Genomic DNA, 16758 nt, shown 5'->3' with positions numbered 1-16758 from the left:
TGTTGCTCAAACTGTTTGATGGGTTCAGTTCAGTTTAATGACCCAGCCTACTTCGGAACTTCAAGAGAAAGACAAGCGGTTTAAGTGAACTGATGGGTTGATGGAACCACCGTGTGTTGATCACTGAATATTCATTACTTAATGATTGTCAACTGGTAGTGTGGGTGTCCAATTAAGAAGAGATTCCAAGACCATCACTCCAAAAATCAGGCTTCAGTGAAGCCTGAAGCAGGTGTGGGGTCGATTCAATATGCCGATAAAAAAAAATACGTGGCATAGCCCCGCGTTCGTCCACCCCTCTTCAAAATTAGAAATTCCTCAAATTTCTATACTGAAATCTGCCACTAATGTATTGTCTGATATGTCATGCTGTGATATCAGACCCTAGTAGCACCGATGACCTAAATAACTCTCCGTTTGCCCTTTGAAAGAGAAAAGCGAATAGATCCGGTCTTCACCGATTTGTGTCTAGATGAGTGAGGCGGTGTGCCCTTTGGCGAAAAATGTCTTCTGAAGTTACTAGACAAGACTAGAGATCTGAATAGTTGGTTTGTTTTCAATATCGCACTATGTCATGAACTAATAGGTGTAACAGTATAGGAAGGTGGCAACAGCAATTGTCTAGCGGACATACACATCATCAATCCTCGTGATGACAAAACTCGCATCGAAGATGTCAAAAGTGGTTTGTTAGAAGACTCGTACTGCTGGAATTTTTATAAGGCCAATTTCCAGAAATGGTGTCATCATCACAGTCAATTACTATGGATCAAAGGTGGTCCCGGAAAGGGCAAGATAATGCCGCTCCGTGGTATCATTGGTAACTTAAAAACAGAAACAGGTCTTTTATCCTATTTATTCCGTACAGAATATCGAAGGATATGGCGGATATGTTACTTCCTTCAGCTTCTCAAAAAAATCAAAACAGCTTGCATCCTCATCATATGATGAGACAATTAAAATATGGGGTATATGTGATAGTCAATATATGCTACCACGTGAATGTCATAATGGGACAATTAGCAGTGTTACCATCTCATATGACTTACGATGGTTTGCATCAGTATCATGGAACAGACAAGTAAAGATATGGGATATGTCTAGTGTGAAGTGCTTGCTTCTTTTGATACCTCCATGTATTGTTTTGTAACGGGCCTTGGTATCTCACCTGATTTTAAGTGGATTGCATTGGTATGTGTAGGTAGGTCAATTCATATTTTGGATATATGCAGCAAAAAATGCATACAAACACTCAAGTGTCCTGAAGATTTGATGTTCCCGGCAGTTGCCTTCTCACCTGACTCAACCCTTCTGGCATCTGCATCAAATAAGATGATATATATCTAGGATACATGCAGTAGTGATTACCTGCAGAAACTTGAGATTGACAAAAATATCCACCGTATGTCTTTCGACCATACCGGCTCATATCTTCACACTGAGTATGGTACTATCTATATTGATGGGTCCTCACCTTCATATGCAATGCCCACGTGCAATGTATCCTACCATCGAAATATCCACATGCAATATCAGGGCTGGGCTGTGAGTTCTGACGGTATGTGGATAACATATAATTCTAAAAAGTTGTTGTACTCCCCCCCAGAATACCGATCGGCAATGCCATATGCAAGAAGTTGGGGCTGTGTCAGGGAATGTGATTTGTATGGGCGCTTGTTCCGGAAATGTATGGGGATATACCTTCAAGTTAAAACAGGTTTTAATATCCTCAGTGTCCGATTGTAACACTTGGGGGCTACGTATAATACAAACACGCTCAGATTCGTCTTTGTTAGGACCATATTAAGATGCATACATTCTAAGCTATTTAATTTACTGCATTACTCAAATCTAGATCAATACTATGAATCGTCTGGGGTTCCAGATTCTATTTTCTGGCTTTTATCTGCGGTCCAACTTTACATGGTAGGATCACGACTCCCATGTGACACCGTCAGACCCAGGTGGCGTTTCTAATTTGAATCTTGTCAAAGTGCTATCAATTGATCACTAAAGGTACAGCAGTTGATTTATCAAAATATTAGTACAGCTATGCTATGCATTAGAAATATAATATTATTAAAATTTTAAATATAACAAAAAAGAAATCAGAACAGAAGAAAGAAAAACAACAACATTAAAACGTAATGTTCTCCATCTCTCGTCATATATAAGGGCTGACTACAGTCTCCATATTTGCATGGTGTGTAATCATCCAGTCTCAGCATCTCTCCACTCAAAAACAGCCTCATATACCCATTAGGCAGACTGCACAGGCGCGTCCATTGGGGGGCGGCTGCTATCATGTTTCTCTCGAGTGGTTCTAGGCTCAGGGTTGTCAACCCATCGGTCATAAACCTCAGTGCAGAGAGCAAAGAAAGTGAAGATGCTAATACAAGTTAGTGAAATACCCTTAAACAAAAAGAAAAATGCCGGTAGAAGGTATCTTACAAAGCCAGGAAAGTAAAAGCCTGCGCGGTGCGCTTCTTGGAACAAGAAACACCCGGCGTTTCGGCAAAAGAGCAGAACCCATAATCAAAGTCTTGTGCTGTGAAGATGAACGAAGTCAACCACCTATAATTCGTCAGTTATGTTCAGCTCACTTGCACCGACTCGGTGGGACTCACAAGTAGGAGAAAATAAGATCGATTGGCACAACATATTTGCTCAGGAGATTAGGCATGAAAGGCGAGATGAAAGCCGGGAGGAAAAAGACAACAGATAGCACCGAAATGACCTCGTTGTAGATCAAGTGATTTCTGTGCGAGTTCTTGCTGACAAAATACGAAAAGAAGGCCATTGCAATAACCGCGCTAATCCACTGTATAGTTCGCATAACTAGCAAGACGGGACGTCTGGCGCTTCCAAGTGACGGCATTGTGCTTGGTGTACTTCGGAGTTACAAGATAGACAGATAACAGTAATAGGTATTAGTACAATAGAGAAACCGGGCAGAGTAGATTATTTTGAATATATTGGATGAAAGATTGAGGTATCAGGAAAAAACACATCTGGGTAGAGACGTCACTTTTATACTTCCTAGACCGGGGCCCGCTCCCATGGATATCATAACAACATCACAAGCATCATTCATTAGGGTGGTCCGAAACATCCGTGGATCCAAGCTCGATTTAACTTTATTGCTTCTGGGTCGTGGCGGCAGCTTCATTTTGGGTCGATGGTGGCTCGTGATCCATACCCCCGACTTTGCTCATTGGCTCAAGTAAGTTTATATGCGTCATGCAATATTTCCTTATTAGGACCGCATAATGAAAGGCTAGGCCAATGCGACACAAGTAAAGTGGAGCGTCGGTATTATTTGCAAGTTAAGCCTTAGTAGAGAACGCTTCTATAACTTGACCTTTGGCCAAATTGGGCAGCAGCGTGGAACTAGTTCATGAATTGCCAAATAATACATTGCCATATGCAAGGCGATTAAATCTAGGCCATTAAGGTAAGAGAGGGGCAGTGGTCCCTACGTTCACGAGAAAGTCGGGCGATGATTGGAATGCCAACAACAGTAATCTCGCCTCGGAGCATTAATGTTGTCATTTTTGCGTGCATCCAACTTTCTATACTGTGGCGTGTCGATTACACGGTATCGAATGATGAATCGGGTCATCATAGGTACCTAGTACAAAGCGTGCCGATTTCGTCGGAAGATCCCTCCATAGCTTAGTCCGTTGTTTCACTGTGATATCAAAACTAGCATAGAAAGTCTTGATGTCAAGTCCTGCTTTTTTTTGCAGAAAAGAAATGGCAATGTGACGCAGGAGTGTGCATTGATTGGCTAATTCGTCCCAATGATCGCCCTTGCGGGAAGCTTCGGTTCGGATATGCAGGCCGACTCAGATGCTGGTGTTGGCATCACCTGATTGCTGAATGTTTTCACCCCCGGACAAACCGGGATGGCATGGCAGGTGACTCATTCAATGTTATCCGTCCTTAAGCGAGAAGCGTGGTTCTTTCTGGCCAGTGGCAATATAGTGGTGTCAGATCAATGGTCGCCCCTGTGGTATGGCAAGTTGCCCGAAGCCAGTGATATGTGCTTTTCATCAAGAGAAAACACATAAACTAGTCTTTCATCAGACACCAACGCCAGCTACGTGTCCAAAGTTGAGAGGGCTATGCAGCTAGTGGTAGATCATAGTTATACCATCATGCCGATGTAGCCAACTTAAGCCAAAGATTATCAATACCTTAACGGGATTTCGGCTCGATCGGCTCTTCTAGTTAAGTAGCTCTGGGGAATGGGCTCAGCATACGAAGTAAACGCCATCAGAATTCGGTTCATATCGGCAACGTCCCATGATGTTGGAGCTGGGTCGCGTTAGTTTTCCCCGCATAACTTTATTAACCCAGACAGCTTTCCAACGCAGGTAAACATTGGGGCTGCGTAAGAGTGTTCCGGGATTTGGTTGGTGCGACCTTACAGACAGCGACGCAAGGAATCAAATCAATACGCAATGTAGCCATGTTTTCTGAAAATGTCAACAGCCATCACCGACACGCTCAGAAATGCTATTATCCTTACATTGTATACGGCTATAAGGTTCAATGGATCCTGCACTCCCAGGGTTGTTAGAGACGATCACCGACAAAGAGCCCCTTGATACTCTGGGCCAAATGCACGAGTTGCCGGCGTTCAATATGGGGCAATTCCCGCCCCGACTCCTTGCTTGGACCGTTGGTAACTTTATCCTTCAGTCTGTTCTTTGCCTTTTTTTCGTGTTGTTAAGAGGCGGGGTTGGGTTTGGTGGACGATCGTTGTGATGAGAAAGTGCTTCTGAGCAACATTGAAGCTCTCATGGAAGGAGTGCAACACGGGCACATGACTTCATACAATTCAGGGCTAGAAATTAATAGAATACGAAACACCAATTGTTAATAATGACTACCCGCTGGAATTGGAGTTTGGGTTTCAACATTGAACTATCAATTGATTGCTAATCTACCTAGAGAATATATAAATTTGATAACATTGAATGCACTTAACCGCCGAAATGCCCCTAGATACGTACGGCGATAACATATTGAAAAGTAAGTTTCTGGAGCACCTAGTGAAGGGATAAAAAGCCCTCCACGACCAGACTCAACGCTGCATCATGAACTAGCATCGTCATTTCCCTTGTTTCGCTTGCTCCTCCTTACCGGTGGCTGCTCGGAATCTTCCTGGGCAGACCCTTGCTCTGAGTCGTCGCCCTGTGCATCGCCAGACTGAGACCCTCTGCCATTCGAGGCGTCCTCGACAATGACACCGTCGTCGGTGCCTTCTTCATAAATGGAGTCGGAGTCTTGATGTTGCGAAACCGATTCCCAAGCCCCGTCAGTGGTTGGTGGTGGCTGGCTTTTGATGCTCTCGAGTACTTTCTTGGCCTCGCTTTCCTCTCCATTCCATGTACCGCAGCTTCCACACCTCCACCGACCGAGTTCTTCGAGGCTCTTCACTCCGGGCGGAGCCTGGCCATTGACAAGTCTGCAATTCTGACAGATCAAAACAACGCGGTTCTTGGGTAGAGTCTCGTCTTCTCCAAGTAAGACATCCATGAATCGATCGTACCATCTTGGACCGTCGTTATATTGAGGAGGTGCAGGAAAAGCATTTGGTGCGAAACCGGATTCATCGATATGTGGTGGTGGTAGTAGGGGCTGTCCTTGGGGATAGTTAGGAGACTGAGGGCTTAGTCTAGCATTGGGTGAAGGTGTAGCAGGCGCCGGAGGAGATTGCACATTCTGAGGGCGTTTGATGTTCGCGGTTGGAGGGGGAGGGAGGCCGGTCCTTCCTGTCATGGGTGGGGGGCCACCTTTGGGCCCAGTGTCCTTTCTCTTCGGTCCTCCGTTGTTGTTCCTAGGCTGTTTCGGCTTCGTGGATTCCCCAGAATATTTTTCGAGTAGCTGCTGGGTCGAGTTATACTTTGTCGCAACCTTGAGTTTCTCAATTGTCTCGTCGCGTTGCTTCTTCAAACTGTCCAGATGGCGTTCCGCCTTGGAGATGCGATAGTCGAAAACACGAGCTCCAACAGCTCGGACTCCGTAGATTCTGGATACAAATGGACATTAGCAAGAGAATACGGGAGTGGAGGGCTGTCACTGACATGAATGGCCCGCCCAGAACAGCTCCAAATTCCCACGGGCCCCAGTTCTTCCAACCCAAGACTAGGACATCGATGGTGCTATAAAGAAGGTATATAAAAATCGAATAAAGCGTCCACAGAGCCCTAAATCGCCGAGCTTGCTGACGTGTGGCATCGAGACGCGTAGTTCTTTCCGTGATCTTGGTAGAGAGCGTCGAGAGCGTTTTCTCAAACGATGCGGGTGAATTGTCCTCGCCCTGTCGGAGAGAGTCAGTAACGGTTGGTAGTTGTTAGTTGTTGGTTAGGTTATACAGACCTTCCAGGGCCAAAGTGACACCATGGCAATAGATGATGATCAAAGTCACATCGTACACCCGGCTAGCGAGGGAAAAAGATCAAGCATGCATGTCTGTCTGTTTTGCAGGCAGCGATGACGGTGCGGCTGGTGATGCGGAGGTGCACGGACCTGACACCAGCCACAACAAAGTACGGACTTGCGAATATTTATTAATGTTAAAGCCACAGATAATGCGGTTAACTTATGTTTTTGTTATAGTAATAGAGCAATAAAGAACAAGGTCTTCGTACTAGTAGTTCATATTTATGCCCATTTCATCGAGTATGAAGAATCATAGTAATTCATTACTATGCACCAGCCACAGCGAGGCTGAGCCGGAGCACGGGATGTGGGCCGTTCGCTCCTTCCGCAGCGTACGTACTCTGTACTCTTCTGGGCTCGTGATGCCTTTTGCTCAGCGTTGTTGTTTCTCGTTTCCCTGCCCAGCGATATTTTTGCAGATTCTTTTTGGGGTTTGATTTACACCGTATTTTAATGATATTTGACCAACAGCCGTGGGGAAGACACCATGTTCCAGGTATCAGATCCGCTTTCCGCCGTCTACTGGCTCCGCTGCTAACACTTCTCTCTCTGAACCAGCGTCTGCGAGGCGCCATCGATGCTCGCATCGCTGAAGAGCAGGCCCGGCAAAAGGCTTCTCAGGAAGGGACTCCGAGATCTAGTCTAGGCCGTAATCCATCTACCAGAACAACGCGACAACGGAGCAGCAGCACACTTCCCACCAGGAGTCCTGACCCGACCGAATTCGAATTTCCCAATGCCGACGATGATGGTCCCAGCAGATCGACGACTCCTCGACAGGAGGCTGCCAGCGTCCAGGAACCCCCTCCATCAGAAGCGACCGAAAGTGAAAAGCAGACGGCCGACGACTCTGTAGACAAAGAATCTACCCCTGATGCCGAACCTAAGCCTGCGCCGACACCAGAACTACCGGCTGACGTGCGAGCAAAGTTGCGCCGATTGGACAAGATTGATTCTAAGTATCACGGTATGGTGAATTCGAATTATGCCCTGTTTGACCATGTTCTAACGCTCACTGCCTCGTGTTAGATCTTTTAAAGGCCTACAAAATAGCACATTCCAGAGTCCTCTTGATCGAGCCGTTCGAAGCCGCTCTCAAGGAGAACACGCCGCTGACCAGCATTAATGATCCGAAAGCCTTGACGGAATACCTCAACCAGATGTCGCTGAAGAACGACATGATCGTGGACGAACTAAAACGGGTTACGAAAGACAAAGACAACCTGAAGAAGAAGGTCGACGAGGCAGAAAAGTCTGCCAAAGATGCCTGGGATGAGGTCACCAATCTCAAGAAGGACCGCAAGGACACCGGTGATGACACAGAGGACGCAGCACCCGTTTCTCCTGCCAAGACCAAGCCGCAAACGACTTCCAAATCGCCGGATGCTGAGGAATCTGAGGACTTTTTCTCTTTTGATAATGAAATCCCGCGCTTAGAGCACGAGGTCGAAGAAAAAGAGACGGAAATCACCAAGCTCAATTCGGAAGTCGGAAACTTGAAGCGAGATTTGGCTGTGGCACGCGAATCGACGGAAAGCATGGTCGTCTCACTAGAGTCTGCGACTAGAGAACTGGAAGGTCTCCGAGACTTTAAAGAAAAGAACGAGTCCCAAGTCGAAGACTTGAAGTCGGTGAACCAGACAGAGATTGCTCAAATCAAGTCGAAGCTAGTCGAAGCAGAATCGGCTGTAGAGAGCTCCAATACTGCGCTTTCGGAACTCAAGTCTCAGCTGCAAGAAAAGACCGAAGAGCTGGAACGCCTGCAAAAAGAATCGACGGATGCTGCAAAGGGTGCAGATAACTCTGATCTCAGCGAGAAATTATCTCAAACCGAGAAGGAGAGAGATGACAAGGAAAAGCGCCTAGGGGTTATGCAAGGTCTCATGGACAGTTTGAAAACTCAAATCAAAGAAGGTGAAAGTGTTGTATCGTCTCTTCGTGCAGAACTTGTCGAAAAAGGTTCACGAGTCGACGAGTTACAGAACCTGGTCAACTTTGTTGACGGTGGCTTCGGTGCTAATCCTAAATGGAAATCAGCACGCGAGCTAGTTGTTGCTGGAAAGACTGCTAGCTTTGATGATGTTCGAAAAAGTTTGGCAGAGTCTGATACAAAGACTGCTACGGCTCCCCCGACTACCAAGACGGAGATCCAAACTGAAAACCAGGGTGGGAATTCCGGTGGCTCGAAGAAGAAAAAGAACAAGAAGAAGAAGGGCGGTAAAGGAAACGAAGAGCCGTCTGCTTCGAAGGACACGCCTGGAGAATCTCCCGCTACAGTAGAGCCTGCACAGGCGGCAGCCCCAAGCACAGTCGATGCCGCGTCGTTAGAGAAGAAAATCGAAGACCTCACAGCTCAAGTTGCCGAGAAGGATGCCGCCATTGAGCGTCTACACTCGAAACTGAAGGGCGAGGATGATCTCAAAGAAGAAATCGAGTCTCTACGCGACGACCTGCTTCACATTGGCCAAGAACATGTAGAGTCCAAGGACTTGGTCAAATCTTTGCAAGCAGAGAAACAAGCTCTAGAAGAGACGCTTGCCAAGTTGGAAAAAGAGGCCGCTGACCTCCGGGTGAATGCATCAAAAGATGCAGACTCGCAGAAGTTGCACATTGATCTTAAAACTGAATTTGAAGATTTGAAGGTCAAAGCAACCACTCTCGAAAAGGATCTTTCAGCAGCCCAGCAGCTAGCAGCTTCCCGATTCAAGGACCTGACAGACCTGAGAAACACTATGCAGAAGCTGACCCCCGAACTCCGTAATCTCCGTGCCGACTCTGCTGAACTAAAGTCTACGAAGGAGGATCTCAACAAAAAGACAACGGAGTTGGAGAAACTTGACAATGAGCACGAACGCCTCCGCACAGAAATGAAGTCTCTTAATGCAAATTTCACGGATCGCAAAAATGAAGTCAAGACACTCAACCAGAAGATCCGGCAAGAAACGGACAGCCGCCTAAAGGCAGAAGAGACTTTGTCCGTTACAAAATCGGAAATGCGCCAGCTAGAAACAAAGAAACAACAGGCTGTGGAGGCAAGTGAGCGAATTACCAAAGACCTTTCGAAGACTCAAGAGGAACTTGAAACTTCGCGCACCAAGCTACGAGAAGCCGAGGAGAAATTAGCCCAGCTCGGTCGAGATACGAACAGCCTTCGAGAAGAAATCGAGCTAAAGACGGCTCAATATGCGAGCGCCCAAAGTTTAATGGACAGCATGCGGGTTCAGGAAACCGAAATGGCTACGCGGATAAAAGGCAGTGAAAGTCTGGAAGCAGACTTGGCCGAAGCTCATCGACACTTGAGTGAGCGTAGCCGTGAGTGTGAGACCATGCGCCGTTTGTTGAGTGAAGTCAAGAACGAAACAGACAAAAAGATTCGCGAGTCCGATGAAAAATACAAGACTGCTATCGAAGAACGCGACAACGCAGAAGACGAGAAGAGGATGACGGATCGACGTAACGCAATAGAGCTGGATAACCTCAAAAAGGAATTACGAGAGAATAAAAAGGCATTGCAGAATGCAGAGGAAGACAGAGAGGAATTGGAATTCTCTAAGAGAGGTTTGAAGCGACAAAGAGAGGAATTGGAAGCTCAGTCTGAGCGATCAACGCAAGAAGCGAGGGAGGTGCGCCAGGCGATGGAGAAGCTACGTGATGCCTTGGATGAGAGTGAGAAGCAGGTCCAAGAAATGGAAAAGGAAAAATCGGAATTGCGCCGGTCTATCGAAGCAAGCAACAATCGGATTGAAAAGCTACGCAAGGCCAACAAGGCTTTGACTGAAGATTTTAGATCTGGCCAAAACACTCTCAAACGACCTTCGACGACCGAGTCTGGTGCTCACTCATCACGGTCTTCAATTGATTCTCCAAGTCACAGGGCGGTCTCGCGTGGCCGGGATTCGTCTGCGACGCGAAGCGAGACCCCCTCTGGGTCTGGTGGAGCTCAACTGGACTATATCTACCTGAAAAACGTCCTTTTACAATTTTTGGAGCAGAAGGACAAGAATTATCAAAAGCAGCTGATCCCAGTGCTGGGTATGCTGCTTCATTTTGATCGGTAAGTTTCTTCATTTCCAGAGCTATCTACAGTGGACTGACCTTAGTTGTAGCAATGATGAACAAAAATGGATGTCTGCGGTTATGTCACGGTAATTGGCGCTCGTGGAACGATATATGTAATATCAACATGTATAGTTAAAGTCTGTGAGCTTGTATATAGTAGGACGGGCATTGGGCAAGGATTCCCTTACGGTTCTGCGTCAAAGGTTTTTTTTTTTTTTTTTTTTAATTTTCAAACAGGTAGCTCTTCGAGCTGCCTCACTGATACGATAGATTACTTGTATTTAATTTGGTATATCCAAAAGATTCCTTTTACATTTGTAGAAACAGTTCAAATTCAAATACTCCAAGATGTCGCTTACTGGGTCAAGTCGCCGATGTTGTGTGGGTCTCGGCGTCCTTCACTTGTCAATCAAAGGGCGTTTACATCAATCCCTATATAAAAGTGTTTTTTACACGCTCTTTGAATTGAGAAAAAGGAATCGCATCGCATTCCAAGGCTTATTATTACCTGTAACAATGTCTGACCAGCCAGTTATCCGCCTGGCAACACCTGAGGGTACGTAGGAAATTGGGTTATTTCTCCCCGCAGCAGGCCACTGTTGTACAAGCTACTCTCCGCAAAATGATGCTAACATGTTCTTGTAGATGTTCCAATCATCCTGCAGTTCATTCGTGAGCTTGCAGACTACGAGAATGCACTACACGAAGTAGAAGCCACACATGAATCGCTTCTCGCGACATTATCATTCCCGGGGACGCCGCCCAAAAAGGGCTCAACCTACACAGCCCTGATCACACCTCCTGCGACAGCGGAAAACCCCTCTCCGGTGCCCGTAGGTATGGCTCTGCATTTTTACAACTACTCAACATGGCGTTCAGCACCGGGCATTTATCTCGAAGATCTCTACGTGCAGCCTGCCGCGCGGGGCAAGGGGTATGGGTTTCGGCTTCTGAAGTTTCTGGCCAAAGAAGTGATCAGCATTGGAGGGCGCAGACTCGAGTGGAGCGTGCTCAAGTGGAACGAGCCTAGCATCAAGTTCTACAAGTCGATTGGGGCGAATGCGATGGAGGAGTGGGAGAAGATGATGGTTGAGGGAGAGGCCTTGACCAAGCTGGCTGCGGATTTGTAGTTGATTAATTTAATAAACAAGTTCCACGTCTATAATAATAAATATCATTATATATTCATTTCCAGTTATCTGTTCTCACACCGATTAATCAATTAAGTTAGCATCATCGATCGATGCAATCGCGGTGGCGATCAGATCTGGCGGCCACGTAGGGCTAACCCTGTCGGGCTGGCGCTAGGACGCGCGGGATGACGTCTTCCATGTTGGCGACTCGTCGCAACAAAGCTTCCCTGGAAAGTTAACTAGCTGCTCCCCCTCCCCTGCTAACTGAAGGGGCGGTCTGGCTTATCTTTATCTGTCATTGTGCATTATTATCTCAGAGGTGGCCTTGTCGCTTGACCCCAGGAGGAAATTGTCGCGGCAATGACCTTTTCTTCGTTCAATGAAGAGCCCCAGGGCAACTACGACGCCGACTACGTGATCCGTTATTCGTTTGGTGCCTCTGGTAAGAATCGCTGTCGTATAGCTGGAATTTCACTCAAAAGCTGACATTGCGACGTTGAAGATCGTGAAGGATCCATTGAGCAACTGAATAAACTGCTGCAGACTTTGGCCGGCGCGGGCTTTCTCACTGAAATCCGGCCAGGCGATAAGACGACGTTGTTGGTTTTTATCAGAGCTCCCGAGCAGAGTCTGCATAGAGCTACTCACACCTCACGGTATGCAGAACAAAGAAACGAAACTGAGGAAATCTGTTGTCTAACCTGCGCAGTGTTCGCGACTGGCTTTACGGGCTTAGAAACACCCAGCCCGATGGCGAAACTTCCCCAGGGCCACAGACCGACGCGGAGCGTCTGCGGGCTATCAACTACATGCTGACCGCGCCAGTCGAGGAAGGTGGCGCGAACATCACTCCAAAGCATGGCGAATGGAAGAACGTCGACTCTATATTTCCCTTGCATGATGACAAGACAAACCAGGCTTGGATGAGAGACTGGAGCAAGAAGACCCTCTTGACCAGAGAGGACCTGGATCAGATTCGTGACAAGTTCGGAGAAAAGGTAGCCACCCCGACATTCTGGATGTTCTCTCTCAGTAACTGACAAGGAAGTAGATTGGGTTCTATTTCGCGTTTTTGCAGTCTTATTTCCGGTTCTTGCTTTTCCCTGCGCTTTTCGGATTCTCCTCTTGGTTGATCTTGGGATACTACTCGCCAATTTACGCCGTTGTCAACTGTATCTGGTGTGTTGTATTCGTGGAGTACTGGAAACGACAAGAGATCGACCTGGGAATTCGATGGCAAGTCCGAGGAGTCTCTGTTTTGTCCTCCAAGAACAGGCACTTCCAACCAGAGAGCGAAATCCGAGATGAAGATACTGGGGAGATGCTACAAGTTTTCCCCTGGACTAGGCGACTTCAAATTCAGCTGCTGCAAATTCCATTTGCGGTTGTCTCAATCCTCGCCCTGGGTGCAGTGATTGCAACATGTTTTGCGATCGAAATCTTCATTTCCGAAGTGTATAATGGCCCGCTGAAGGGATACCTCGTAAGTTAGTTGCTATCGCTATCAGGCGTTGCTAACAGGCTAGGTCTTCATTCCTACGATTCTGCTATCTTCTCTCCTGCCTATCGCCAGCACTCTTCTTACCAAAGTTGCCACCAAACTTACGGAACTCGAAAATTACGAGACCAAGGAAGACCACGATGTGGCATTTATTCAGAAAATGCTAGTCATCAACTTTATCACATCCTACCTGGCGATTTTCTTGACCGCTTTTGTTTACGTTCCGTTTGCCGGTGCCATCGTGCCGTATCTGGATGTGTTCCGAGTGACAGTGCGGCCATTCGTGTCTCAGGAAGATGAAAAGACTATCAACCACGTTGACTTCAAAATAGACCCAGCTCGTCTACGCAAACAAGTCATTTACTTTGCGGTAACTGCGCAGATTGTGAATACTTGCATGGAAACGGTTGTTCCATTCGTCATGCGCAAACTGGCGATCAAATACAAGGAGTACTCAGAGGAGAAAGCCAACGGTAACGATAAAAGCACGCCGGTATATGACGATCATCCCGACGAGGTAGCCTTTCTCAAGAAGGTTCGGAACGAAGCGGAGCTACCAGAATACGACGTAACGAATGATCTGCGAGAAATGGTAATCCAGTTTGGGTACTTGTCCCTGTTTTCAACAGTGTGGCCCCTGGTTCCGGTCTCGTTTCTTTTTAATAATTGGCTAGAGTTGCGCTCGGATTTTTTCAAGATTTGCAAGGAATTCAAACGTCCTGTGCCAGAGCGAGCTGACACCATCGGCCCTTGGCTCGATACACTCGGGCTGCTTGCCTGGGTTGGAAGCATCACTAGTTCGGCTTTGGTATACATGTTCAGCAACGAGGGCCTTGGGCCCGATGGCAACCCGACAGATATCCGAGGATGGATGCTTATGGTGACCATCTTCTTCGCAGAGCATATCTATCTCGCCGTACGCTACGTAGTAAAGGCAACGATATCGAAGATCGAAACGCCCAGCATCAGACAAGAACGTACCCAGAAGATTCTCCAACGCAAGAGCTACCTTGGCACGCTCAGTGTGCCGCAAACCAAGCCTGATATTGGTGACAAAACTGTCGAAATCACTCATGCTTCCCTGGAGGAAGACGCGCGCGCGCACACGCTCCAAGAAGCGCATCCATCTGATCAGTTCTGGGGACGACAGAAAAACTGGAGCGAGTCGCTGCACATCGGGACTACAATCATCAAGGCATACCAAGGCCCGGAAGCAAAGAAGCAACAGTAACACGCTAAACCTCAATATTATTAGTGCAGAGCAAGCTCAAATAAACATGTCAAGAATTCTCATTATGACGTATATAGGTGATTAAAAAGGCGGATTATTCAATCTCCCGTATAGTATTCATGATGTATTTTTGGCTCATAATGAGACAATGTTCAAGACGCCACATCCAGACACTGAAATTCTCTAGATTGCCTACCCGACAGCCACCGTGACGTCGTACTTGAGGCAGATAATAGATAACGAAGCCTGTCTACATCCCCCCTTTTCTCTCTTTCTCTCTCTCTTGCGTACTCTCACACCGACCCAAAAATAAAGGCGGAACATGTTCTCGAAAGAAGTCAACGACGCCAGCAGCAGCAGCAGCAATAGCAGCACGAAACGCAATCTCATCGTCGTCTCCAACCGACTCCCTCTCTCTGTCAAGCGGAGCGAAGATGGTTCGTACCTGTCGAGCATTTCGAGCGGTGGGTTGGTCACCTCATTGTCGGGGCTTACCAAAACAACCTCCTTCCAATGGTTTGGATGGCCGGGACTCAATCCCAAGGAGCCAGAAGAGCGTGAAGAAATCAGACGCAGTCTGTCAGCCCATAACGCAGTACCCGTCTTTCTCGATGAACGGCTTGCCCAAGCCCATTATAATGGGTTCTCCAGTGAGTTCATGATAGATTGAAACAAAAAAAGAAAAGAAAAGAAAAATTCTGATTGGCAAAGACTCCATCTTGTGGCCCATCCTCCACTATCAATCAGGAGTAACCTTTGACGAAGAACCATGGAACGCGTACAAAAAGGTCAATGAGATCTTTGCAGATTATATCACGGAAGCCGCGCAGAACGGTGAGATGATTTGGGTGCATGACTATCATTTGATGTTGCTGCCTCAGATGCTGAGGGAACGCATGACAAGGAAGGGTAGAAGCCCCTGTATCGGATTCTCCCTTCACACGCCTTTTCCGGCGGCGGAAGCGTTGCGGGTATTGCCTGTAGCGAGGGATCTGTTGCAGGGTATGCTGTCGAGTACTGTAGTTGGGTTTCATACTGAAGACTATCGAATGAATTTCGCAGAGAGCTGTCACAACCTGCTGTGAGTGATGATGATTTCGGGATTCATGGAGCGCCTACTAATAAGGAACAGGGGAGCAAAACCTCAGGATCATATGATTTTCTTCAAAGATCGATTAGTGAGAACCGGCAAATTCACCGTGGGTATCGACCCTGGGAAATTCACAGACACGCTCAAGAAAGATGACGTCCAGGATCGTATTCAACAACTGGGCGAGCGGTACAAGGATGTAAAAGTTATTCTCGGCGTGGATCGACTCGACTACATCAAGGGTCTTACTCAAAAACTACATGGTTACGAACAATTTCTCACCGAATACCCAAACTGGCAGGGTAAAATCGTACTTATACAAGTTGCGGTTCCGAGTAGAGAAGACGTCAAGGAGTATCAAGACTTAGAAACACAGATTAGTTGCCAGGTGGGCAAGATAAACGGAAAATTCAGTAAGGAAAAAAAAAGTCCGTTTGCTTCTTTCTAACAGAGAGCCTAGGCCACGCTGATTACGCGCCAATAATTTACCTCCATAAATCGATCCCTTTTAGCGAGCTGGCCGCTTTGTACTCTATTGCAGACGTTTGCTTACTCACCTCTAGTCGTGATGGAATGAACCTGGTGGCCTTTGAGTATGTTGCCTGCCAGGAACAAAGGAACGGGGTCCTTGTGCTGTCTGAATTTGCGGGTGCATCCGTTTTCATGGGCAATGGAATAATAAAGTTCCATCCTGCTAATACCAAGGAGATATCACAATCGATACACAAAGCGCTACTCATGAATAAGGAGGAACGGAAGGAGAGGTATGGTAAGCTGCGGCGGTTTATCGATGAGAATACAAGGTGTGTTGTTATTTTCTTACTACACTTCAGTATGCTAACACTTGTATAGTGCTAAATGGGGCCATGATTTTGTAGAAAAGTTGTCTGCAGGGGCACAGTAGCTGTAAATGTATTATGTAAATTTGTATAGATAGTTGCATATTCACATGTATTTATAAAATGTAACGATTCTTTTCTTTCGGGAATATCCATACATGCAAACATTTCCGCTCTTTCTCCCAGAGTTACACAGGAAACCCATGTCAGGGACCCGGTTAACTCTTTGTAGTTTGCCCCGATTCAACCAATCACGTCCTCACTAAGGCGGTGATATTAGCGCGACGGCCTACCTACCACCTATATAAATGATCCTCTCCTTTTTGTCCTTCTTCCTCCTTCTTTTCTCTTTTCAGACTACAGACCTGCAAGCCAAGGCAGAGCCTGAAAGCACAGGCACGAGCCCTAGCGGTACGGCCAGTGTCTAGTAAGGAAAGCTCACCTTGTTACTT

At 46.8% G+C, this 16758-nt stretch overlaps 5 protein-coding genes across 5 annotated transcripts; 3 read left to right on the top strand and 2 right to left on the bottom strand.

Annotated features, from left to right (window-relative positions):
- Nucleotides 1–2259: 2259 nt before the first annotated feature.
- Nucleotides 2260–2878, bottom strand: TRUGW13939_07388 (uncharacterized protein; the record flags this gene model as incomplete). The annotated part of the gene is made up of 3 exons (XM_035490529.1): nucleotides 2260–2389; nucleotides 2452–2574; nucleotides 2628–2878. 3 exons carry the CDS (start codon nucleotides 2876–2878, stop codon nucleotides 2260–2262), a joined length of 504 nt encoding a protein of 167 aa, XP_035346422.1.
- Nucleotides 2879–5103: 2225 nt separating this feature from the next.
- TRUGW13939_07387 (uncharacterized protein) lies at nucleotides 5104–6414 on the bottom strand (the record flags this gene model as incomplete). Its single annotated transcript, XM_035490528.1, has 3 exons — nucleotides 5104–6040; nucleotides 6096–6331; nucleotides 6391–6414. 3 exons carry the CDS (start codon nucleotides 6412–6414, stop codon nucleotides 5104–5106), a joined length of 1197 nt encoding a protein of 398 aa, XP_035346421.1.
- A 492-nt stretch (nucleotides 6415–6906) lies between these two features.
- On the top strand, nucleotides 6907–11642 carry TRUGW13939_07386 (uncharacterized protein; the record flags this gene model as incomplete). Its single annotated transcript, XM_035490527.1, has 5 exons — nucleotides 6907–7420; nucleotides 7483–10507; nucleotides 10560–10598; nucleotides 10989–11068; nucleotides 11158–11642. 5 exons carry the CDS (start codon nucleotides 6907–6909, stop codon nucleotides 11640–11642), a joined length of 4143 nt encoding a protein of 1380 aa, XP_035346420.1.
- A 363-nt stretch (nucleotides 11643–12005) lies between these two features.
- On the top strand, nucleotides 12006–14377 carry TRUGW13939_07385 (uncharacterized protein; the record flags this gene model as incomplete). The annotated part of the gene is made up of 5 exons (XM_035490526.1): nucleotides 12006–12087; nucleotides 12148–12301; nucleotides 12355–12643; nucleotides 12697–13128; nucleotides 13172–14377. 5 exons carry the CDS (start codon nucleotides 12006–12008, stop codon nucleotides 14375–14377), a joined length of 2163 nt encoding a protein of 720 aa, XP_035346419.1.
- A 322-nt stretch (nucleotides 14378–14699) lies between these two features.
- Nucleotides 14700–16371, top strand: TRUGW13939_07384 (uncharacterized protein; the record flags this gene model as incomplete). Its single annotated transcript, XM_035490525.1, has 5 exons — nucleotides 14700–15027; nucleotides 15089–15458; nucleotides 15510–15880; nucleotides 15928–16270; nucleotides 16320–16371. The coding sequence occupies 5 exons, from the start codon at nucleotides 14700–14702 to the stop codon at nucleotides 16369–16371; spliced, it is 1464 nt and encodes a 487-aa protein (XP_035346418.1).
- Between the last annotated feature and the right edge of the window lie 387 nt (nucleotides 16372–16758).

This window comes from Talaromyces rugulosus, chromosome IV (genome assembly GCF_013368755.1).
Source record: "Talaromyces rugulosus chromosome IV, complete sequence".
Classification (NCBI taxonomy): Eukaryota; Fungi; Ascomycota; class Eurotiomycetes; order Eurotiales; family Trichocomaceae; genus Talaromyces; species Talaromyces rugulosus.
This window is presented reverse-complemented; position numbering and strand designations above follow the sequence as displayed.